Source organism: Tasmannia lanceolata, unplaced genomic scaffold, assembly GCF_043159265.1.
Source record: "Tasmannia lanceolata isolate RefF3 unplaced genomic scaffold, GAP_Taslan_0.1 ptg000011l, whole genome shotgun sequence".
In the NCBI taxonomy this organism is placed as follows: domain Eukaryota; kingdom Viridiplantae; phylum Streptophyta; class Magnoliopsida; order Canellales; family Winteraceae; genus Tasmannia; species Tasmannia lanceolata.
Genome location: NW_027518688.1, coordinates 21,026,499 through 21,052,499, shown reverse-complemented (window position 1 = coordinate 21,052,499; position 26,001 = coordinate 21,026,499). Strand labels below are relative to the sequence as shown.

At 40.1% G+C, this 26,001-nt stretch overlaps 2 protein-coding genes and 1 pseudogene across 3 annotated transcripts; 1 reads left to right on the top strand and 2 right to left on the bottom strand.

Moving 5' to 3' along the window:
* Positions 1-1,016: 1,016 nt before the first annotated feature.
* LOC143886016 (uncharacterized) lies at positions 1,017-5,781 on the bottom strand (annotated as a pseudogene). Its single transcript, XR_013253671.1, has 3 exons — positions 5,642-5,781; positions 2,052-2,147; positions 1,017-1,605 (listed from the first exon to the last, which is right to left on the bottom strand). The product of XR_013253671.1 is annotated as an uncharacterized LOC143886016 (transcript).
* A 4,087-nt stretch (positions 5,782-9,868) lies between these two features.
* Positions 9,869-11,983, bottom strand: LOC143886245 (endochitinase-like). The gene is made up of 3 exons (XM_077390186.1): positions 11,512-11,983; positions 10,478-10,631; positions 9,869-10,383 (listed from the first exon to the last, which is right to left on the bottom strand). Exons 1-3 carry the CDS (start codon positions 11,933-11,935, stop codon positions 10,014-10,016), a joined length of 948 nt encoding a protein of 315 aa, XP_077246301.1. The 5' UTR covers positions 11,936-11,983; the 3' UTR covers positions 9,869-10,013.
* Positions 11,984-21,102: 9,119 nt separating this feature from the next.
* Positions 21,103-24,949, top strand: LOC143886015 (uncharacterized). The gene is made up of 5 exons (XM_077390019.1): positions 21,103-21,148; positions 21,860-22,014; positions 22,216-24,141; positions 24,322-24,756; positions 24,941-24,949. Exons 1-5 carry the CDS (start codon positions 21,103-21,105, stop codon positions 24,947-24,949), a joined length of 2,571 nt encoding a protein of 856 aa, XP_077246134.1.
* Positions 24,950-26,001: the final 1,052 nt, after the last annotated feature.

Here is a 26,001-nt window from a genome sequence, read left to right as displayed (position 1 = left end):
GGAAAGTCATTACGGTTTCAATCTCAGCATAGGCCTCTAAAAATAATTCTAGCCAGATCATTTGATAAGATGTTTATCAGAATATTTTTGTGAACCAGTAGTTATTTTTCAAAGGATTATGCAAATGAATTTGCTGGACCGGGCTGATAGATTGAAAGGTATACCATTGGATGGCCACCCCCCCCCCCCCCCCCCCCGCGGACCTAGCCCAATAAATAAGGATTTGAGATAGGATATACATGTAGGACGTGATTGGGGGTATTTGGATGATCAGACGGTCATCTTCAGGCTAATGTCTAGGTGGAGGCCACTTACTTAATGCTCCGTTTGGTTGCTCAGGGGTGGCTCAGAGAGTAGTGGAATATGAAGTTAAAAGTTAGGAGACAAGCATTTTGATGTATAGAATTACCTCGGCAAATAGTGAGATTCTTAGAGAATCTGGGTCATGGATTTCATCACTTGGACAAACGGATGAGATTAATTCTATAAGATACAAGGATGAAATACACCGTAACTATGATGTTATGCACTTGGCGCATATACGGTAGTAGTGGTGTATGTTAATTAATTGATTAATTGGATTAATTAATTAATTTAGGATTAATTAATTGTTAATTGGATTAAAACTACATGCTAGAAGAGGTGGGAATGGTTGGGACCAGCTGAACATGAAAGAGAGTGAAGGAGATGAGCCTGCTTAGATGTTTCGTTGGTGGATTTGAGAGTCAAGATCGTATTCATAATCAAAATAAAATCCTAAAGCAAAGCAAAACAAAACAAAAAACATCAAATTCTAGACATAGAGGAAAAAAGCTAATTATGAGTCGCAAAAACTCCCACCAGTAATTCCTTCCAATTGCAATCAACATTTAATAGAAAAGAAGTCCTACAAACCAACTGCCCATTTTTTTTAAAGTTGACAAACCAACTGATCATGATAGCCAAAAGCAACCAGTAAAAACATAAGAAATGCCTATTCAGTTTTTTACCATGTCCAAAAAGGTTTAACACCTAAAAGAGACCATCCAGATCTCGTCAGTACCTTCGAGACCCACGGTCCACAAATCTAGCGGACGGGCATTCATATGCGAAGTGTCCTCGACCTCCGCAGTTCTGACAGATCATCATGGGACCCATACAATCCATGCTCATGTGGCCCACCTGATTGCACATCCGACAGATTACGTCCCGTTCACGATAACCACCTATGTCTCGTTCACGATAAATGCCATTACGTCCCCCACCGCCCCTCTCGCCAAGCACTTCAGCCTTGGGGCATTCCCTGGCAACATGCCCAGAAATATTGCACAAATTGCACACAGGTTCGTTCGGACAGTCCCGTGCAAGGTGACCTGTCTTCCTACAGTTGTTGCAGGCCTTGTCATTTGTACAGTCCGCGGCAATATGACCTTGCTTGTAGCAGTTGTTACATAGCCTCAGATCACCAGGAGGCACCGTTGGGGCCGAGCAATCTCTAGCAAGATGGCCTGCTTTGCCACACGTGTGACAGATGCCTTTGTTTGTACATTTGCTGGCCATGTGGCCAGGTTCTCTACAGTTCCAACATAGTGTCTTCGTAGAGCACTCAGAATTGAAGCAATGTGCCTGTAAGGACAAGAAATGAGAATTTACTTAGAAGAAGAGATTGGTTGAGAAATTTTCTGTGTCATGGAGGCAAGGGTGTATTTGTTCCTCGATGTCACGAAGGGTTTGTTTTTTACTTTTATTTTTGAAAAATTCCAGTTTTGCTGAATGAAACATAATATTTTTATTCAGGGGTAACCCAGGATCGAACCCACGACCTCAGCATTACGGCCTTTACATCCTAACGTACTAGGGCACAGAACTGGACCCCAGAAAAATTTATTTAATGTGTGTCCTGCTTGTCAATTCTAGAGTTGGCAGTTGGTATGTCAAAAAATATGGTATTGGGATCAAAGACCAATCCAGGAGTTCAGTACTAATTAGTAACACTTCGGGTGCATACCCAATATACCATAGCTAAGCAGAAAGAATATATGAAAGCCAGAGAAATACATAAATCTAGTTACCCTGGAAGACCACAATTGTTACAGACAGCCACATTAGGGCATTCCCTTGCATAATGTCCTGGGCGCTTACAGTTTTTGCACAGATTGTTGCTTTGCCTGAAACGGAAAATGCCAAAGTTACTGTACTGAAGCAGACTTGTAATACCAAGAATTTATATATTCAATATTCATTTTAGGCTCCGATTCTTTTGACGTACAAATGGACGTAAAATTTGTTCTATGTTCATTTTTACAACATAAAACAAATTTTACGACCATCTTTACGTTGAAAGAAACGGAGCCTTTTATTGAAAACCATCCTAGTTTCCTTCAGCACTTATTTTTCACTGCAAATCTCTAGAGGTTTTCCATTTCAATTCCTCAAGGATAGGCTACAACCAGTAGAAATCAGTTTTGTAACACGAAGAAGTTGTAATGACCTGTTTCCAATGTAATGAATAACAGAAATACACCATATGATATTTTTTCCTTCTTTGAAAAACAACTAAAATATGGAGCAAATATTTACTATAAAGTTTCATTCATTATCAGGGAAATGCATTCCAAAAAATTTTCCGGAAAGTAAATATAATGCAACTTCAAATATTAACAATTCACTCAGTAAAGCATCTGATAAAAGTTCACAATTGAAGGGGACACGAAATCATAGCACAAAAAAGGAGCCATCCATTTGAAGGGGACACGAAATCAGATACAAGTCGACAGGGCCAACGTTTTATCCCACTGATGGGCCAAAAGTTCCAGTGTACTACCCCCACGGTGGGTGCAGAGTTGCCAAATGTTTTACCCCATATGGCAAGGTCCAGAAATCATTCAAGCCTCCACAGAAGTGATCAAAAGTGTCCAAGGTTCATATTCAAATAGTTCAGAATATTCAAAGTTCAAACTTATAGTTCACAGGTTCAGAGTTCAGAACAGATGTTCTATTTCAGAACAGTTATTTCAAAGGTTCTAGAGTAGTAATAGGTAAGACAAAATGGCATGCTAGACTCATAGCTAGTTCAGAAGTTCAAAGGTGTCAATACAGAATTTCAAAGTCAATATGAAGAGGGTTTACAAATACCCAAAGTAGTACGTTATTACGTACCTTAAGGATACTCGATTCCTTTCTTAATTCGGATTATGATTCAATATCCTGATCTGAACAGAACATAAGTAACAAATAATGGCCCAAAAGCTAACCCATTCTATGGCTATTTCTAGTATTTTTGTGATATCAATATTGTAAAGTTTCCAAAACTTATTGAAACTATTTTTTAACATAAAGATGACATTTTCGGCATATCCGTTGAGTACAAGAGCGTCGAAAATGGACAAGAAAAGAATAAGTTATCAATTTTCGAAGTTTTGGAAAAATTGTCGCGCCGGACGTTCGAGAATTCCAGACGTCTGAGAATACAGATATCCGAGAATTACGGACGTCCGAGGATCCATCTGTTGCCAAAGTTAGTACTCACGGACGTCCACAAATTTTCCGGACGTCCGCCCCACGCGCGGACCAAGATTTCTCCGTAACGCGATTTTTCACCTTTTTTTGTTACTAAAACGGCCATAACTCCTTCGTTTGGGGTTCAAATCGCGCGAGGTCGGATCCGATGAATTCGTATCGGCGAGAAAAATCCATTAAATCTGATTTCACGCTCCAAATTCATATGTGTAATTTAAGAAAAAAATCACCAATGATTCTACGTCGAATCTCCAAAGTTCTAATTTCTAAATTCAAATTCATATATATTGATTTTGAGTTCATTGGAATTGTAAATCAATATCCGGTCCAAGAAAACTCAAGATCAACCCAAAGATTCTTATGTCTAATCCATATTAATCAAAGTTCTTATTTCTTTTCTCTTTTCAAGTCCTTGTTTTAGGGTTTCTAATATTTCAAATCGTTCATGGTTCATAAGTCTTACTTTGGTTCGCGGCTTCGACCTCAAAATCGCGATCTCCTTGGTATTCTTCTTCTCTTTCTTGGGCTGCACAACCGTTTAATTTTAGCCACAAAGCAACTATTTATAGGCTTTATTAGAAAGCCCAAATATGAGTTTAATACGAACAGACAAAAACGCGCCCCTTTATCAAGGGGGGACGGAATTTTAAGTGGGGGGTATTTTGGGTATTTACAATCATGTACAATTTTTCTTAGGGATGAGGTGGCTGTAGCCATGAGGGACTTTCCGTAGAAGACTTGAAGCCTTCAAAGAGCTTGTATTTTTCTAAGTCACATGGCTTTTTAGTCCAGGTGGATAGCACTAGAAGTGCCTCACGACTTATTCCTACCTTATGATACTAAAGTCTCTGATGGCTTATATAAACCTTTTTCTTGAGTCAAGATGTCTCATGCCGTATCAAATGGGAGTCAAAATTATTGCATTTAGGTAAACAAGTCCATCTTGCAATTCCTATTTCATTGTCTAACTATAAGGGTATTTGGAATCCTTTCCCACTTGCCTTAGTAAGAAGAGTGCTTTTTATTGCTAGATTATTCGGGAACAGAAGTTATTCCTGAATAAGTGTTTATTCAGAATTTGTTTTGAACAATTGTCCCGGATAGAAACAATTTGGCATAAGGAAGCAATTTGTCAAACAAGTCTTCATCCCTTCCCGAGTAGGAAGTGATCTACTAAAGGCATGAAGTTGAAAGATGCTTTTAGTTCTTGCAATATGTCTTGAGTAATGGAGATACTTTCCTACTAAGATTGATGATTTTCATAATACAATTGAACAGCCTCCATGTCTATACTCGATCATTTTTGTGAAAACAGAAAACTAGTGGATCATGATTTATGTGAAAGCCAATCTTGTTACTAACTGATTTTTAGAGCACTCCTCTAAACTTTTCTATTGGATTGCTCTTATATTGCTATAAACAGGGCAGTGTTTTCTATAGTTCCTCACAATAACACTTGTGTATAGCAGGTGCACTCCACAAGTAAGGCACTTGCCAAGGATATGAACTTCGAAAAATTAGCAAGGAGCTGTCTGTTGCATGATCTGAAACTTCCCTTGTGTCTTGTATTGTATAATCATATACACTGAAATCAGAGATTTAATCAATGGAAAAACCACATTCATTAATGTAAACAAGGGTTCTCTCTATAATACATTTTTGTTGAGAAGCAAGATCCCAACATTGGATTACATTTAAAATTGGTGAAATCTGTGTAAAAAACAAGGGCTCATCGCTAAATTATTATTATCTGCATGGCTCTTCAGGAACCTCTTCCACCTCGCTGCTTCTTTTCTTCTAACCCAGTTGCTTCATTCAACCTGTCGGCGGCATCCTTGTGCATGTCTAGCTTTGCAAGGGCCACTGACTGCATGTAGAAAGATGTGTTCCAGTCTGGATAAACAAATTGAAATTTTAAGCCTTGGGTAGAACTGCTATGAGTGCACCCATGCATTCAAGTCTGAGAGCAGTGTGAGAAGTTTGAGAAGTTGCCTGGCAGTAAAAGTTGATGGCTGATTTAAAATCTTTATCGCAGAATGCCAAATCGCCACGCTTCCTTTCTTGGCCCTTCACCGCACTTGCTGTGTATTTTTCTATCTGGGACAATATCTTGCTGATTTTCTCTCCATATGCACCTCTTTACTGTAGATTCATATTCCCGGACATGCCATATCGCTGATTGTTGTGGCCTTGGGACTGATGGAAGCTTCCGCGCTTCTTCACCACTACTCTTGGGTCCCAACCAGCTTGTCCCATACCAGTCCCGGTCCCACCCAGTCCCATACCTAGGCGGGCCCCCACTCAGGACTATAACATACCACCACGCTTCCGAATCTGCCGTCCTCAGTGGCCTACTCTGTGACGGCTTTCACTCTGGCTGTTTTTCCAGGCATCCATTTCCACAGGTCACCCCTTCCACGGTGGCCAACTCTATTGAAACTTTACTCTGGCGGCTTTCACTCTGGCTTTTTACCCGGTACCCCTTTCTAGGTAGTCCTCTCCACAGGTTGCCCCGTGATTCGAACACGGGACGTGGTGGCTGCTTTGATACCAAATATTAGGTACTTTACCAATACGCCAAAAGCTCGAAAGCTGATGGAATGCGTAAGGCATGGCCCTTTAAACCTGTCTCATATCAGGCTGGGTCCCACCCAGTCCTATACCTAGACTGGCCCCTACTCAGGACCGTAAAATAGATAGCATTGCAGCCCTTATTCAGTCTATTTAGAATGAGTACGAAGAGCCCTCGTTTCTTGATCCTAATGAAAATTATTAGTAAGAAGAGCCTAAGGCTCGTTTGGCTCATCCGTGGATTTAAAAGAAAGTGAAACGGGTAGATTAATTTGTTCCTTTTTAACTTTCTTTCCAATTGGGGGAGACAAACCAAAAGGCGCCTATTGAAAAGAAAATGAGAAATGTAAAAGGAAAGTAGCAAATGGGAAGGAGAAAACAATTTGATGGGAAGAGATATCCATCCATCCTGAAAACTTTTATAAAGGCTAGCTATTTAACAATTTAATAAAAATGATTGCTTTAAATTTTCCAAAGGTTTAAAGTTTTATTGAAAATGTCAATAATACATTTTGGGATTTGCTAGGGTCCATCGCAAAAGGCAAATGAGGCTGGTGTGTCGCATGCCAGACCAGCCACCTCATGAATGGAGACAAAAGCTAGCAATTCCCATACATTTTTGGGGAAAAAGGAAATAAAATGCATATTTTCGAAGAGAAAATGTGAAGTTTTGCTAACATAGATTGCAAACCACCTGATCTAATTAATGTAGTGTTCGTGGTCAAATTGGGGGCAGTTATCACGAACGCCTAATTAATCAAATAGGACACATTGACATGCCTGTTGTTTACAAAAATTTATGGTTGGGCAATATCAAATGTATGTTGTCATCTAAAATGTAGCAACATGCAAGATGTTTTTTTTCCTCGGGCCAGCCCCCTCTAGTGCAGTTATGAATTATGATTACTGTATTACACCCCAAGGGGTCAACACGGGGAAGAATAAGAAGTGAATATATCATTTCCCTTCAGCAATGGTGATTTTTTCAATATATTATCCTGCACTAAGAATGGTCTCAGATAATAATTAGACTTTAAGCTAAAAATGCCTTTGTTGAATTGATGCCAAGAGAAGAAGAACCATTTTTACCGTTCCCTCTTAAAGAGTGTATTTTAAGAGAATATTCACTCCTACAATAAACGCAAAGATAATATTGTTTTCTAGGGAGGATGCTTTCTTTAAACTAGTTTAACACTCTCCATGGATTACTTCATTTTGTGATTGCCCAATGTCCACGGAATTGCGTCATCTATTTTGTGGGTGCATAGGATCATTAAATCGTGGTGGGACCAGGGTGTTCCGAATAGATCAATCTCATTAATTAGTAGACCTGGCAAAAAGTGACCCGGACCCGTGGGTCCACCCTGCCCGCCCGTAATAGATCATTAATTAGTAGACCTAGCAAAAAGTGACCCGGACCCGTGGGTCCACCCTGCCCGCCCGTAATTTAGTCACTAAATTCAATGACACTCGTCAAAGCTAACGTGGGATACACGACAGCACTGCAAACGTATAGGTCTTTGAACTAGAGCTTCAAAGTGGAGGAAGAGGAATCAGCACAAAGTAGTCAGACTTATCAGAATTAGTTGTACAAAGGATGGGCCCACTAAATGAAGAGGTGGGACGACTAAGACTTATGAGAATTAGTTGTAGAAAGGATGGGTCCACTAAATGAAGAGGTGGGACGACTAAATGAGAAGTTGTAGAAAGGATGAAGAGATGGGATTACCTTAACAGTTTGAAAGGCAAAAAGTTGCATTTCAGTGGATAGTCTATCTCGCGGGTCATGCGGGTGGGGGTCAAACGGCTTGGGTCAAAAAATGACCTGCATCCCTACTTGTCAGCACTTTGGTGACCTTAACCCCGTAATTTTTCGCCGAAGAGTATTTTTTTGGGTGAATAAGGAAATTATAGAGAGAAAAACAAAATAAGAGACTTAGAAAACAAATGCATGGAGTACCCCCATTGCAGATGAGCCCTTGTCCCTTTTATACTAGGTTGCATTTCCTCTTAATCAAGACCGTCCATTTCTCCTTTTCTTTGATCTCACGGTTCATATAAATTGCTTTTCAATGAAATAACACAAAATGCCTGGAGTACCCTCCAAAAGAGAGAAGTCTCCTCTTTTATCTAAAAGCTGTCATTTGTTGCGAGTTAGGAAATGCGGTGAACAAAAAAAAATCGAAATGAGGGCATCTGCGGGTTCACCCGACCCAACCCATGTTTTGGCGGGTTGGGTGCCCCGCGGGTCAATTTTGACGGGTCACTCAAATGCCAACTCATTTATAAATTCCTTGATTGGAATTTATAATCTTCGATTTTCAATAACGCATGTTTTGGCTTCAGACAGAGATACAAGGATTGAGACAGAACTTAGAATACCATCGATGAAGGGGATGAAACAACTTTGAACAAGAATCACTAGGCGGCAATCATTGAAAGAAATGGAAGAGTGGGAGAAGTATTATATCAGTGTTTTTTTCACATGTTCATTTTCTTTGAATGGTTTTTTTGAGATTGATGTTCATTTATTTATTTATTTTTGAATGGCTTTATACCATGTTTACTGAACCATAGTTCTAAACAAGGTTTAAAATTTCAGTTTCGGTAACCGTTTCGGACCCCACAATAAACCGAAATTTTGGTCCGAAATTTGGTAATTTGGTTCCAAATTCCGGACTTAAATTTCGAATAGCACTTTTTTAAAAAATAAATGATGTCATTAAACCGAAATTTTGGTCCGAAATCCGTGAAAAAATGAATTTCGGAAATTTTGGTTTCGGTCCCCAGCGGTATCCGAAATTTCGGATTTCGGTCGAAATTTTAAACCATGGTTCTAAGCATGGTTTTAAATTTCGACGAGATTCGGTGGAGACCGACACCAAAATCACACTTACCCGAAATGGTATTTTATTTCAGCCATAATTTTGGAATTTCGGTCGAAATTTCGTTTTTTCCCAAAATTTCACGCAAAAAACCTGTTTTTTTAATCATTTTAATATATTACCGAAATTTCGGCCAAAATTTTATATCAAATAAAATACTGTTTTTCTTGTTTCACCGGACTTCGGCCGAAATTTCAAAATTTTGGTCGAAATTTCATTTTTGGTGGGTCCAAAACCGGTATCAAAACAGAAATTTAAAACCTTGGTTCTAAGTAATAAATACATTTTTTGGATTAATAGTTTAATATTTAGAGAGGAAAGAGAGAAAAGTGAGAGAAGAGATGGGTTACATGCATGGTTTAAAATTTCCGTTTCGGACCCAACCAAAAACGGAAATTTCGGATTTCGCCGAAATTTCGGTCAGAAATTTGGTAATTTGGTTCCAAATTTCAGACCCAAATTGCCGAATATATCATTTTTACCTTAGTTTAAACGTAAAAGCTACTTTCTTACGTGTACGTTTGGATTTCAAGAAAAATATTTTTGAAAAGTTTTTCCTATGGTTATGGCTCATTAAGACACATCAACTTAAATAGAAGGTCCCACTAAATAAAACCATGTTGAATAAGCTTTCGTGGTTGTTTCACCTCCTTGTCACCCAGAAATCAGCCAGTCAAGTTTTTGTGAAGGTCTGAGATTAATCCCAGTAAAAACATGTTTTTTAATCTCAGGTATTTCATATGTCCCCTCATATCGAGTAGGAATCGAAGGCAATTTTTTGAAAGAGAGGGAAGACTATTTTACCTTTGACAGACCATATATAGATTTGTTAATTATAAATCATCTATTTACTATTTTTTTCATACAAAGGGAATAATCGCCTTTCATAGGCTCGCCACAGTAGATTTTAAGCATAGGTAAATCATCTGTGTAGTTTTATTCAATAAACTTGTATATGATTACACAGGATTTTTATACTGATGACAAAATATTATTGTCTATGACACTTACTTAGATGATACTAGTAGTCATTTATTTTAATACATCAAAAGCACCTAATCAAGCAAAAGGACGTTGGTTGTAGCAGTCAAGGTTGGAGCCATAGCTCACACCAAGTATGTCACAGTATCTCTTGTAGAATCCGATGCGGTCCGCCACCGCATTGTTGGTGCCTTTGCCGCATTCGATTCCACCATTGATGATATTTGTAAGAACACCGAACCCTGGAAGGCGACCCGCGGACTTGTCGGCACCGGATGGTGTCCATTGGCCAGTGATGACATTATGGCATGAAGGTTTTGGAGATTGAGGGGTCGTCCAAAACCATAGGGCTGTCTTAAATGAAACGGTTGCGTCAGTGGCAACAAGGTCTGGGTTTCTGAGAAGGTCCACCCCAATGGTTTTTCCAGCTGGGCCATAGTTGTAGTTGCTGTAAGCATCAGAATCAAAGTCAAGTTAATCCCCTAGAAAATTATACATAGAAACAACATGACAAAAGTATGGGAAAAGATGATGAAACTTACTAAGAGATTTGAATGGGACCTCGGCCGTAGTATTTTTTACCAGCAGCACATGGCCATTGTGCATTTGAAACACAATAATCTCCTGGACTACCTTGTTCTTGGAGGAAGCAATATCCCCAAGCATATGGACCGTCTGGTGCAGTTGCCCACCCACCTTAAAACATCAATTAATGGATCCATTAGTCAAGAATTAAAGTTCAATGTTGGGTAGAAAAATAACATAGTAAAACACTTCTATACAGAATTTTTTCTGAAAATAATAATGCAAGTGAAAATTGTTGGGGGTTCCATGAAAGCAAAGATCCCACATCAGAAAAGTTGAAGGACGTGGATGGGCTTATAAAGATTTGGGTACCCTCCCCTTAAATGCTAGCTTTTAAGGTTTGGGCACCCTCCCTTAATGGCTAGCTTTTAAGGGAAATTCTACTTGGGTACCAACAAAAATGACTAGGATTTGGTCATTGTTGGTGGGATTCGAGCTTTCATCATTGTTTTCTTGCGCACAAAATGGAAGATCTTGTCCTTTTTACAAAACAGATTTCCGTTTTTCAATCCCCACTAACATGAGAGCTGATATCAAAACGGGATTTCGTTCAGAAAATAAAGACAAAATCCTATGCTGTGACAAGGGCAAGAAGACAAGGAAGTGAGATCGAATCCCCATGAAATGCAAAAACAAAAAAACACAATGAAAATGACCAAATTGTCGGTTAATTCTACTTTTGTCTTTATGTTTTGGAAGTGTTTTCCATAACATATATTTCAAGAGGAATGCTAAACTAAAGGACCCCCTTTTAAAAAACCCAGATACAAGGGTGCCCCAGTTGGACCATCTCACCAAAATGCATTTATAATCGCACAGAAAAACATGCTATTAAATGCATGAAAATGAAGATTATTGTTCTTGGGGCACCCTTGTTGCTGGGTTTTTACAAGAGCGGCCTTAAGTATAGCACTCCTCATATTTCAATTACTAAGAAAATTATGAACAAATCAATCAAAGAAGATGGGATATCTCAACAAGGGAGACCTACCAGTAGTTTCATGGGATGTTTGAGCCAAGAAAGCTGCAATCTCCCTTTTACGTGTGTTGGTGTCACCCGTGGTTCCAAAGCTACCAAAGGCATTTGCAGCAGCTATGAAGGCATTGTAAGTGTAGAAGCCATTGCCTTTGCAAGCACCATCATTTCGATGCTTCAACATTTGTTGGAAGAGGGCCGAAGTGATGATGGAGCCCACACCACTACCACCACTCGGAGTAGGAGACGGTGTTGAACCGCCACCGCATCGGCTCTGGCAACCGGTCCCACAGTACGCGCTGGTGGTGCCACACCAACCAAATTGGCTGCAACATAGCCCTCTTGGACATAGAGCTTGCCCAGCTTGTCTCCCACACTGTTCTGCCAAGGAGCCTAACAAAGAGGCTAAAGAGAACAAAACCAAGATCCAAGTCCTCATTTTTGCTAGCAGATGTGTTGCTTAAGAAACATGAGGCCTATAAATAGAGAGGGGGGAGGGGTGTTGGGGTTTCTTTTGACTAGTCAAAAATAATAGGCGATAATTCAAGGTAGGACAAAAGGAAAGGATGAGGTAATGGCAAAGAAGATACGAAGTTACAAGACCTACCCCAGCGAGATAAACAAAACAAAAATTCACCGTGGTAGAAACTTTAAGGTTGGAGCTGGGAATTTCCATGAGAAGCTCAATTTGGGCCCACTCCCATGATTTCCGAATGATCGTGACCCTTCATCCAAGGGGGTCCCCCATTATGTACCATGACTAGAAAGTCTTTCTAATTGAAACTATTCGAGTACTTGAATGTTGACTGTCGTTGCTTCACGTTTTTTTTTTTCTTCGCTTTGTTTGATTTTGGAGAAAAGTACGGAATAGGGGCTAATGTTTAGGGAAATTACGGATTAAGCACACTTTTAAAACAAGAACGAAACACGGGCTAATCTTCAAAATCGGGTGGTCAAAAGACCCGGATACCCTTCTGACATCGACAGGGTCCTCCTTTTTCATTACTGCCAATTAAATTGGCAGGCTTCACGAGGATTCTTTTGGTTCATTTGAATGGGTATTTGAACCGAAAGAACCTTGGGTTCGTTTCTATCTTGGCCGTCAGAAATAACTAGAGACGGATGGATGCTTGACATGTGTTGGAATACTTAAACTTTTTGGAACGCTAACGTTGTTGAATACTTTAATGAGTAGTGTTATCTTTTCTCACTTCTTTTTTTGGCTTAGAATTTTTTCCCACTCCTTTGGTCCTCATTATTTACGCCGGCTTATCCCATTATTTAACGTCAGCTTACCCATTAATTACGCTTGCGTACCCCATTAATTACGCCGGCGTACCCATTATTTCTCTTTTGGCTTAGAATCTTCTCTTTTTCCTTCTCTTTTGGTCGTCATTATTTACGCCGGCCTACCCCATTATTTACGCTTTCCGCCAGCGTACCCATTATTTCCTCCGGCGTACTCATGAATTCCTCCGGTGTACACCCTATTTCTCTTTTGGCTTAGAATCTTTTCCCTTCTCTTTTGGTCCTCACTATTTACGCCGGCTTACCCCATTATTTACGCTTTCCGCCGGCTTACCCATTTCTTTTGCCGGCGTACCCATTACTTTCGCCGGCGTACACCCTATTTTCGCCCGCGTACCACATTATTTACGACGGCGTACCAGCCGGCATACCCATTATTTCTCTTTTGGCTTAGAATCTTTTCTCTTCTCTTTTGGTCCTCATTATTACGCCGACTTACCCCATTATTTACGCTTTCTGCCGGCGCACCCCGTCATTTCCGCCAGCGTACCAATTATTTCTCTTTTGGCTTAGAGTCTTTTCTCTTCTCTTTTGGTCCTCATTATCTACGCCTGCATACCCCATTATTTACGCTTTCCGCCGGCGTACCCCATTATTTCCTCCGGTGTACCCATGAATTACGCCAGCGTACACCCTATTTCTCTTTTGGCTTAGAACCTTTTCCCTTCTCTTTTGGTCCTTATTATTTACGCCGGCTTACCCCATTATTTACGCTTTCCGCCGGCATACCCCTTCATTTCCGCCGGCGTACCCATTATTTCCACTGGCGTACCCATGAATTCCAACGGCGTACACCCTATCTCCGCTTACACCCTATTTTCGTCGGCGTACCCCTTAGTATTCCGGCGGCATACTCCTGAATCCGGCAGCGTTCTCAACCAAAAGAGACATGAGAAATAATAAAATATTCAATAACGTCGCTGTTCTAAGCCAAAAGAGGAGCATTCAATAACGTTACCGTTATGAGCAAAAAGAAAAGTGAGGACCAAATGAGAAGTGAAAAGATAGAAACGAACCCAAAGCCAAAAGAGACGTATTCAAATAACGTTACTGTTCTAAGCCTAAATAGAAGTGAGAAAAGATAATGATTGACTTTGGGTTGTCAGCGTTCCAAAAAGTTTTTCAACACGTGTCAAGCATCCATCCGTCTCTAGTTATTTCCGACGGCCAAGGTAGAAACGAACCCAAGTTTCTTTCGGTTCAAATACGCACTCAGACGAACCAAAAGAAGCCTCGTGAAGCGCCCCAATTTAATAAGCGGTAATGAAAAAGGACGACTATGTCCATGTCAGAAGGGTATCAGGGTCTTTTGACCACCTGATTTTGAAGATTAGCCCGTGTTTTGTTCTTATTTTAAAAGGTGCCCGCAATCTGTAGTTTGTCTAAACATTAGCCCGCTTTCCATACTTTTCTCTTGATTTTGTTATGGGAAGTGATATATTCATCCCTTCTTTTTCCCGGGCCAGCCCCTTGTAGTTTAAAAGAGTAGTCATAAATACACTTAAGAGGGCTGGCCCAAGGAAGAAAAAGGGTTGAATATATCGTTTCCCTCTTGTCATTTCATAGATAAAATACAATTAAAAATAAGCTTCCAACTAAAAATATTTAGAAACCCAAAGGGCTCCAAACTTAGAAACGTCCAAAATAATGTGCTATGATTTTCAACACAGATGAAATCAACTTCTATTTTGAAGCAATCATTGTCACGCCCCAAACCCCACCCTGGGCTTAAGACATGACAGCGCCGTACACCTGCAAGACGAATCCCACAATGTACAAGGCTACAAAGTAATAACAAAATAACCTGGCAATTCATAACTAAAATATGAAAGTTCAAATAATGCGGACCCATCAGAGTCAAATCAAATCTCATCTCTCCCCAAAGAGTCAAAGCGGAAATAAATAATATGGTCTTTACATCTTATTCAAAGTACTCACTTCCTAAAGAATCTGAAAACAAATAAACTAATTTCCGAGTCAAAGTCAAATTCCAGAACTAAGCGTTCTGCTCCCCGTTAACCTCACGATGATCAAAACCTGAAAATGGTATATAACCACAGTCAGCTGAAAAGCTCAGTACATAATAAAGCACTACTCTAAGCACAGTCTAACATGACAGGATTCAATGGGGTCAAGTGACAGAGCCAAAACTGACTTCACTACTGAATAGTAAGCACAAAGTAGTATAGTGTATGTCAAATGAGGTTCTGAATCAAAGGTGCAATAATGCAATTCAATGTCTAAGTTTGAATCAAAGTCGGAGGTTTCAGAGTTCATATACAAAGGGTTCAAAGTTCAAATACAATTCAGAATCATCGGCATGGTTCAGAAGACATGTTATTGCTTATACACCGACAGTCCACGGTGTTCGGAATCAGTTCCTGAAGTTCAGATACAAGTCGACAGGGCCAACGTTTTATCCCACTGATGGGCCAGAAGTTCCAGTGTACTACTCCCACGTTGGGTCCAGAGTTGCCAAATGTTTTACCCCATATGGCAAGGTCCAGAAATCATCCAAGCCTCCACAGAAGTGTTCAAAAGTGTCCAAGGTTCATATTCAAATAATTCAGAATATTCAAAGTTCAAACTGATAGTTCACAGGTTCAGAGTTCAGAACAGATGTTCATAACAATATTTCAAAACAGTTATTTCAAAGGTTCTAAAGTAGTAATAGGTAAGACAAAATGGCATGCTAGACTCAAAGCTAGTTCAGAAGTTCAAAGGTGTCAATACAGAATTTCAAAGTCAATATGAAGAGAGTTTACAAATACCCAAAGTAGTACGTTATTACGTACCTCAAGTATACTTGATTCCTTTCTTAATTCGGATTATGATTCAATATCCTGATCTGAACAAAACATAAGTAACAAATAATGGCCCAAAAGGTAACCCATTCTATGGGTATTTCTAGTATTTTTGTGATATCAATATTGTAAAGTTTCCAAAACTCATTAAAACTATTTTTTAACATAAAGATGACATTTTCGGCATATCCGTTGAGTACAAGAGCGTCGAAAATGGACAAGAAAAGAATAAGTTATCAATTTCCGAAGTTTTGAAAAAATTGTCGCGTCGGAAGTTCGAGAATTCCGGACGTCTGAGAATACAGATGTCCGAGAATTACGGACGTCCACAAATTTTCCGGACGACCGCCCCATGCGCGGACCCAGATTTCTCTGTAACGCGACTTTTCACCGTTTTTTGTCACTAAAACGGCCATAACTCCTTCGTTTGGGGTTCAAATCGCGCGAGGTCGGATCCGATGGATTCGTATCGGCGAGAGAAATCCATTAAATCTTATTTCACTTTCCGAATTCATATGTATAATTTAAGAAAACAAATCACCAAAGATTCTACGTCGAATCTCTAAAGTTCTAATTTCTGAATTCAAATTCATATATATTGATTTTGAGTTCATTGGAATTGTATATGAATATCGGGTCCAAGAAAACTCAAGATCAACCCAAAGATTCTTATGTCTAATCCATATTAATCAAAGTTCTTATTTCTTTTCTCTTTTCAAATCCTTGTTTTAGGGTTTCTAATATTTCAAATCATTCATGGTTCATAAGTCTTGCCTTGCTTCGCGGCTTCGACCTCGAAATCGTGATCTCCTTGGTATTCTTCTTCTCTTTCTAGGGCTGCACAACCCTTTAGGATTTGTTTTAGCCACAAAGCAATCTATTTATAGGCTTTATTTGACAGCCCTAATCTAAGTTTAACATGAACAGACAAAAACGCCCCCCTTTATCAAGGGGGGACGAAATTTTAAGTGGGGGTATTTTGGGTATTTACAATCATGTACAATTTTTTTTAGGGATGAGGTGGCTGTAGCCGTGAGGGACTTTCCGTAGACGACTTGAAGCCTTCAAAGAGCTTGTATTTTTCTAAGTCACATGGCTTTTTAGTCCAGGTGGATAGCACTAGAAGTGCCTCACGACTTATTCCTACCTTATGATACTAAACTCTCTAATGGCTTATATAAACCTTTTTTTTGAGTCAAGATGTCTCATGCCGTATCAAATGGGAGTCAAAATTATCGCATTTAGGTAAACAAGTCCATCTTGCAATTCCTATTTCATTGTCTAACTATAAGGGTATTTGGAATCCTTTCCCACTTGCCTTGGTAAGAAGAGTGCTTTTTATTGCTAGATTATTCGGGAACAGAAGTTATTCCTTGTAGACACCCCATTTTGACCGTACCCTGAGCCTCCCCTGTTTGAGCAAAAACCCAACCAAATCAATGAGTTAGCATCCCAAACTTCACTCTAGGCTAGCTTAGGGTCCCATCTAGCTCCTTGTAAAATTTTGTCGAAATCCGAGTGCGTTTGCCTAGCGAACGATCCGAAAAAAAAAGTGTACGCAGTGTACCTGGAAAAGGGGGTGAATTATCCTGGAGCAGTGCCAAATCTGGGCCGAATGGGACACGATTCAATCGTGCGCCTATCGTTTTCTTCGCGCAACCGCGCGCCCATCAAATCTAGAGTGCCGATATCAATCCCCAAAATTCCGTATAAATACCAGCATAAGCTTTGTTTTAAAAAAAAAAGAGAAGAAATTCGTTTTAGAGAGAGAAAGAGAGAGAAACCCAGTGAGAGAAAGTAGATCTCGCCATTCTTCTTCTCCGTTTGATCTTCTCCGGCCAGATCCACCGGAGCTCTGGCAAGATCTGCAACCCCCGATCATATTCTCCATCTTGTCTTCTCTCAACCTCGCCCAATCTTATCCCTGCTGTCATAACAAGAGTTTATATCCTTCTCAAACCCTCATTTGGAACCGTAACTTTTCCACTATTCTTTCTTCTCCAATGAAGTTCTTAGCTCCGGCCTAGCTCCGGCCTAGCTCCGGTAGAGTTCCGATCAAGAGATCGCTCTAGTTCTTTCCTCATTTTTCCTTAGGTCTGTCACTCAAGACCTATAGAAAACAGAATCGAAACCCTAACTCATATAAAACCTTAGATTTGCTCAATTTGAGTGAGATTTCTGTAATTTTGATGATTTTGGAGAGCTTTAAGCAAGCAGAATATCACGTTGTCGTAACATCACTCTCAATTTATATCAATTAGGCAGGCTTTATCCTCAGGGGGATTTTATCAGGTATGTGTCTAATTGTAAATCAATATTTCAGAAATTTCTCATTTATTATATATATATATATATATATATATAGTAATTGTAATTATTAACTTAAAAATTAAATGATTCTGTACATGTTATAGATTTATTTGCATGATTTGTTTTATGATCTATTTAAATTTTGTGTTTGAATGATCTATTATGTCCATATATATAAAAAATAAACTAGTCGATCTTCTCTGAAAAATAAAAATAAAAAAATACTTTACTAAGTTGAATGTTCAAATATGTATATACTGATTGCAAGTAAGCTTGTTTTCCCTATCTAATATATAATTCATTCAACTATGATTTTAAATATTTTTTAACACAATCAGTGTGAATGAATGAGTTTTTATTGCAATTTTTTTTTTTTTGTAAGCATCACACATAAAAAAAAGAAGCAAATCATCATAACGGGTTCTACATCTTAGCTATTATTAGGCGACACTTCTTTCATTTCTTTTATGTGTGCTTATTATTCATCTCCGAGACATGCATGATTAGATAGACGTCTTCTCGGAGATATTCGTTCTCATTTCATATGACTTTCGCCCAAAACTCTTCAAAATTATTAAGTAAATGGCATAAGAGACCAGGTTTTTGCACTTGGGCGGATGAGGTGCTCTTTAGACCTTCCGAATTCGTAATCAGGCACGAACCCTCTTTTTATAATCTCTGGTTATCCGTTGCAACAGAGCATAGTATGGGATCCTTGGCCCACTTCCTTGGATGGCGACTCTTCTTTGTTTAAGGTACGCCTCGAATCTGGGCTAGTCCCCGAATCGAGAGGTATCTCACCTTTTATATCGTCACTCATGCTGTGAGGGGCATTTATTCTTTCGAGAGTTCCTTGGTAGAGCTCTCCATTCACGTGGATGATCCATTGAGACTGTTAGTGTGGGGGCACGTCCCCCGCCTGCCTCTCTCGGATCAGGGTCCACAGGCTGGCGACTCTGCTGGGGATCATCTTTCAAGATATTGCCTAACTCTGTTAAAATGCCATTTTTATTAATTTTGAAGAATTTTGAACTAAAGTCATTATCAATGGGAATTTAATCGATTAGAATCCAGGGGCACCAAATAGGTGTTTAAAATAAGGGATTCACACACTGCACAGCATACATCATTTTATTTTTATTTTTATTTTTTTTCTTTTATTGATTTTATTATTATTAGCTCCATGGGATAGATATAATGCGTGCCTCATGGGATATCACTATCCAGATGGTGCTGTTGTATCTATTACCAAGCTATGCGCCAGTGCTGCAGTCGTAAACACTAGGCGTACTTGTGTTTACAGCAGTCGATGAGCAATGAAGCATACTATGTATAACACTAGGCGTACTTGTGTTATACATTTTAAGTATGGATCATAAGCATAGTATCCGATATATTGAGTCCGGAGCTCTACTTTCATTTTAAATATATTATGTATATGAATATATTAGTTGACTTAGTGAAACCCAATTAGGATCTCCATGTGCTTATATATATATTGTATTCATATAAGGACGAACATGTGTTGCTTATACATGTTGGAGCCTAGATTTAAGAGTCTTGTCCTATCCATAGATTATTGTAGCTCACCTTATGTGGCTACAACGCAGTCCTAGTGCACTCACATGTCTGTCTTGAGTCAAGTGTCTTGACTCTATGGGATTATATTTAGGGCTGGTGCCCATGGTCAGGGTATATATGTATATATCTATATATTGATTATCAGATTGAGGGCCTACTCTTTAGTGAGGTTTCCTTGTCTAATCTAATCAGTTGTATCAGTCTGTTTTTCAGATCTAGACCCGACCAGTGGCTTTTACTTGCCCCTCTCATGGTCGTGGCCTCTCTGTTGTTCTATTTATTGAGATTATGTCCCTATATCTTTTGATTATAAGATCAGGACCTACTTCCTAGTAGAGATTTCTGGCTTGAATCAATCAGTCGTGTCTATGCATCTCTCAGATCTAAACCTAGCTAGTGGCTTCTACTTGTCACCCTCATAGCTACGGTTTATTCTTTGACTCGATGATGATAAAATTCACTTGTTTTTATCCCTCAGATTGAAACTTCATTTATCTATTCTTTTGTTGTGTCATATATTATTCAGATTGTTTTCTTGTCTTGTCTTTAGATATGGTCGACAGTTTGTCTGCTGTCTTTATGGCCATAGTCTATTATTGATCTCTTTGATTATTCAGTTTTGACATCCATCTTCCAGATTTAGATCCGGTCTATGATCTACTTTTGTCATTTTTGTGACCGTGGTCTCGTTTCTGAATTTCTGATCATCTTTGATCAGTAGTGGAACACTCGATGTCATCGATAATATCCTTCTTGTGCTTGATCGTTAAGTTTATTTTTATTCTTTGTTTATTCGAAGTTATCTTCATTCCCTAATTATCCCGTCCTATCTTTGTGTCTGGTCTGATTATGGCAAACCTTTTGTTGGACAACTGGATAGCCGATACCATTAAAGCTCTTCCGCGTGAACAATCACAGAGAAATATGGCTGATCATTTCATCAATTCGTTCACTTATTTGAACAGTCGAGATATAAATTGGAAGTTTCTCCAAGCAGCTGCTGGACTTTGGGATCCTGTTCTTCATGTCTTTCGATTTGGCCATTTTGAACTTTGTCCCAATTTGAAGATTGGTGTACCATGCTAGAGCTCCCATCTGAGGGACTCTGGATCAAACCTTCAAAGATAGAATCTCCTCATGGTCTGTTTTGCAAACTATTCAAAAATGAGACTGTGGATGCTCTGCCATGTTTAACGGATACGTGCGTGAAAATTCAAGACCTTATTAAACTTTTTTCGAAAAACGTCGATCCTACTAACTCTCGTTTTCAGGATTGCCGACGTAATGCTTTAATTTTTATGGTCTTCGCACGTCACGTTCTTCGCAGAAATTCCCATGTTGCATCTTTGATCCTATTAGGAGTGGTAGATCAGATCAACGAAGGGAGGAATCCCATCCCTACCATGTTAGCAGAGACCTTCTTGGGATTAGATCTTATTGCTTCCCGAGAGATCAAAGACAATTTATGTGGATGTGTGAAGCTGTTATATGTCTGGCTTGGTGAAAAACTTCAAATTCTTCAGCGACAAAACCAAAATCCGTATATCCTGAAGAATTTCCGTACATGGAAACCAATAGCCAATCAACCTCAGTCCATCGATGAATGGCACAATTGGTTGCAGCATATAGAGAAGAGCCAGTTTCGCTGGGTAAGTCATTCATGTTTCCATGTTTTTACTAGCACTTACCCGCATCCGTTTGTTTACCTCATGGGAATCGAAAAATCTTCTTTTTATGCACCCATGCGATTTATCTATCAGATTACGGGAATTCCATGTCCTCCCGGAATCATAGTCCCTCCTCTTTGTGAGGATCTCACTCCTGATCTTATCAGATCCATTGTGGCTGCTTGGGGAAATAAAAATATGGAAAGGAGGTTTGGTTTAATATCCAAAGTCCGACATGAGGAAATAGCGGAAGAGCATGCAACCCGGAGAGCTCGGATTGAGGAGCCTTGAAGATCCACATCATGTTTTGTTATTCCGATTTCTGCATTTCCCATTATTGTCAGTCTGTTTATCCAGTTGTGATTAGAGATTAATATTTTTCATCCGTTGTAATCACAAATTGAATCTTATTAATGAAAGTGTGTTTTTGTTTCTTTTGTCATTGTTTGATCAAAATAGTTTATCTCGATTATCAAAATTTTAATCTAGTGTTTATATTTCCATAACAGGATTCTTGATTGAGCAACCATTGCTCCTAAGAAAATCCTCGTTTCAAAATCAACCTGGTCCCGTCAGTCCGCTGATTCCAGGCTGAGTCGTTTTTCTTCCTCACCAATTTCTTTTACCTCCCCTGCATTACCTTTTTCCAATCTCCAGGAAATCCCTTTGCCTGTCCAATTTACTCCTGAACAGAGCCTGCACCTACACCTCAACAACCCCCATTTATACCTCCTCCACCTCCTATGATGAATAGACCGGCAATGTTCACTGTTGAGGATGACTTTGATGAGGAGCAGTATGCAGAAGAAAATTGTCACCCTAACCTGGATAGAGTTGATAAGGGCAAGGTGATAACGGACAGACTGGACAAGCTGGCCCAGGAGATGGAAAACATAAAATTCCAAGGCCCGAAAAAGCTGAACATGGCCGATTTTATGATATATCCAGGAGTCACACTGCCTCCTAGATTCAAAGTGCCAGATATGGATAAGTATGACGGGACAGGGTGTCCTAGAAGCCATCTAATGTCAGTTCTTCCACTTTTACAGCAGCATGGTCTATCTCCAGAGCAGGTTGCTCTCTTATTTCCCCGATCTTTGGTCGGAGTGGCTAAGAAGTGGTTCTTGAGCCTAAAGTCTGAAGATATCCGAACCTTGGAGGATATTGCCAATAGGTTCGTCGAGCAATTCTCCAGGGAAGAAGGGATCGATGTAACCAAAAGAGATCTGAAGGCTTTGAAGCAGGGTCATAATGAAACCTTTACTTCCTTTATCCGCAGATGGAGAAGGAAAGCAGCCCAGATGACTCATCGTCTTTCAGATGAGGAGCAAATCAAAATTGTGGTGAAAAATCTGTCGCCACAATATTATCATCACATGGCTATTCAATATTTCCTTGATTTTAACCATCTCATTAAAACCGGGACTCAAATAGAAGATGCATTGGCTAAGGGCCTAAGATCGAGAATTTCATCTGAAGTCAGAGAAGGAAAGAGACCTGTGTCAGCTCCGAAGGAAGTACATAATGTCAATTATGTCAGGCCCCCGCCCAGGGCAATCACTGAAGTGAGAAGGCCGCCGATGGAGCAGAAGCCTCCCCGTCACTTTGTTCCCCTTCCATATTCTTTGTCCGTAGCTTTGAAGAAGCTGTTGAAGGACAGGAAGATCAAGCTACCTGACATTAAACCTCTACCTAACCCGTTGCCCAGATCCTGGAGAGAGGATCAATTCTGTGATTATCATCGCAATTCGGGTCATATCACTGATAGGTGTTTAGCTTTGAAACACCAAATTCAAAATATGATCGATAGAAAAGAGCTGTCAATTGAGTTACCAAATGTAACTAGAAACCCCCTTCCGACACATGCAATGCCGCCTCCGCCTTCAGTCAATGTCATTTGTGCCGAAGAGTCTGTTATTGATCCTGCTTCCTTTATATTCGCTATTGAATCTGAAGGGAACTATGTTTGGAAATTTGAGGAGGATGATCAGTGGGCAGAATCAGAAAAACCATATGTCTTATCCTGGAACGACCCTGATGTGGCTGGGCCATCAAATCAGTCATACGTTTTCCAGTGTGAGGATGAGGAGAAAGACTCTGAATCTCTATACGTCTTAAGGGTGAGTGATGATGAGGAAGAAGAGATAAAAATCCCATACATCCTTAAGATAGATGATGGAGATCTGTTGCTCTTGAATGATCAATGCGATGAGCTCCGCCACGTCACACGTGGTGGACGAGTTTTCAAGCCGGCTGAGCTCAGAGTTGAGAATCCCGCTGAAGTTGCAAGAGGGGTTGACCATCAGAAGCAGAAGCAGAGACTTGATGAAGAGGAAGATAACCTGTTGAATCAGCTTAAGAAAACCCAAGCTAATGTTTCAATTTGGGGTTTACTGATGGCGTCACCGAAACACAGACAAGTTGTGCTTCGTGAGCTGAACTCATCCCAAGTATCAGTTGAGATTACTCCTGACGAGTTGGTCGGTTTGGTGGCTATGACCAAGGCTTCAAAGGCCTTGTCTTTCTCAGACGAGGATTTGCCGTCAGAGGGAAAAGACCATACTCGTCCTCTCAAGATTACCCTGCTTTGCAATCAGAAAAAAGTATCAGAAGTACTGGTAGACAATGGGTCAGCTTTGAACGTGTGTCCTTTGAGCACTGCCACTACTTTGGGGTTTGGGCCTGAAGACTTCATTCCATCTGAGCAAGGCATACTGGCATATGATGGTACTCGAAGGGACGTTATCGGAACGTTGGCTACTGAGATTGTCATCGGAGGAGAAACCTTTGACGTTGAATTCCAAGTGTTGGATATCAAGACTTCCTTTTGTCTCTTGCTTGGTCGACCTTGGTTACACAAGGTTGGAGTCATCCCTTCCACACTTCATCAAAAACTGAAGTTCATTCGAAACAATCGGGTGATCACAGTCAAGGGAGATCCCGAGCCAGAAGTTGGACAAATATCTCAGGAGCTTGTTACTGAAAACACAAGAGATATTAGTCTGACAGGATTTTCAGTGGAGGTTTCAGCTATCACCATGAAAGAAGCTATGAGTGAAGAAATTATGTTTCTCTCTAGCACCAATACTCGGGTAGTCAAGATGATGCGCCGATTTGGATATCTCCCAGGGGCAGGTCTGGGAAAGAATATGCAGGGTCCGACTGAGCGGCCAGAGCTAAAAGCATCTGACGGATTGTTTGGGTTGGGATACAAGCCAACTCGCAAGGAGGTGCAGGAAATGAGATCTTATATGTTCAAATGGGCAGAATGTCGCCGCAGAGGCTTAGAATTTCCCATGGGACCGTTCAACAAGGTTATGAATGGTAGATTCCGAAAAGAGGGAGCTGATTGCCCTTATTACAGTTTCTCAGAGCCTTGGTATGATGAGAATGGGACCAGGCTGCCAGGTTTCGAGATCTTTTTCGCAGATGAGCTGCCAGCAGATTTTTATAGTAAGCAGATTGTAGAGGCAGTGGTGACAGAGGAACCAGACTTAGACTGGGTTGAGAATTTTGAGCCAGAATTCCTAGACTCTTTGTTTCAGGTCGAGGCACCAGTCATTGCTATGATTGGAAGAGACGCACCTTTTGTGAACCCAGAGGACTATATCACCCCAGCCGAGGGACCTCTGGATAATTGGACCTCACAGGTTATACCCCAGGTAGTCCTTCAGTATATTCCAGTCTCTCCAAAAGAGTCAGTTGTTTCAAAATTTGTGTCAGTTTCTGAGTCCGTCCCAGAGTCTGGCATTTCTAACTTTTCTTTTAATGCAGGTACTGTAGAGGTCGGGTCTACCTCTGGAGTAGGTGACGAGTCTGTTTCAAAGTCTGTAACGCCTGATGTGGGCAAATCATCTGATGTAATCATTGATTCCGATGAAATAAAAGACTCTTTTGCTTATATTCCTGTACTTGTCGCTTCTACTGATTCTGCTTCTGAACCTGATCAAGTAACTAATAATAACAATCAAGACTCCCCCTCTAATGAGGAAGTCGACGAAACTCCCTTTGAAATCAAGCATATGATTCAACAAGAGGAGAGTCGCCGCGCTAAACCACTTGAAGAGGAAATTGAAACCGTAAATATAGGTGATGAAACCTTAATTCGGGAAATACGAATTGGCAAAATTTTATCTCCTGAGGAGCGTGAAGAATTAATCACCTTGCTAAAAGAGTTTAAGGAGGTTTTTGCTTGGTCTTACGACGACATGCCGGGATTGAGCGAGGACATTGTCCAACACAGATTACCTCTAATCCCTGGCATCAAGCCGAAGAAGCAAAAACTCCGGAAACTTAAAACAGAATGGGAGTTGAAAGTTCATGATGAGGTTAAGAAACTACTCGAAGTGAAATTCATCGAAGTAGTAGAGTACCCTGAATGGCTTGCAAATATTGTACCGGTGGCGAAGAAGGATGGGAAAGTCAGGATGTGTGTCGATTTCAGAGATCTGAACAAGGCCAGTCCGAAAGATGATTTTTCGCTTCCGAACATTGATCTCCTGGTTGATAATACGGCTGGTCATGCACTCTTATCCTTTATTGATGGATTCTCAGGGTACAACCAAATCAAAATGGCACCTGAAGACATGATGAAGACGGCATTTATTACTCAGTGGGGGACATATTGCTACAGAGTGATGCCGTTTGGTCTCAAGAATGCTGGTGCTACTTATCAGAGGGCTGCGACTACTCTTCTTCATGACATGATTCATAAGGAAGTCGAGGTCTATGTAGATGACATGATTGTCAAGGGCAAGACTCGACCGGAGCATACAATCGCTTTAAGAAAATTCTTCGAACGAATCCGGAAGTTTCAACTTCGCGTGAACCCAAAT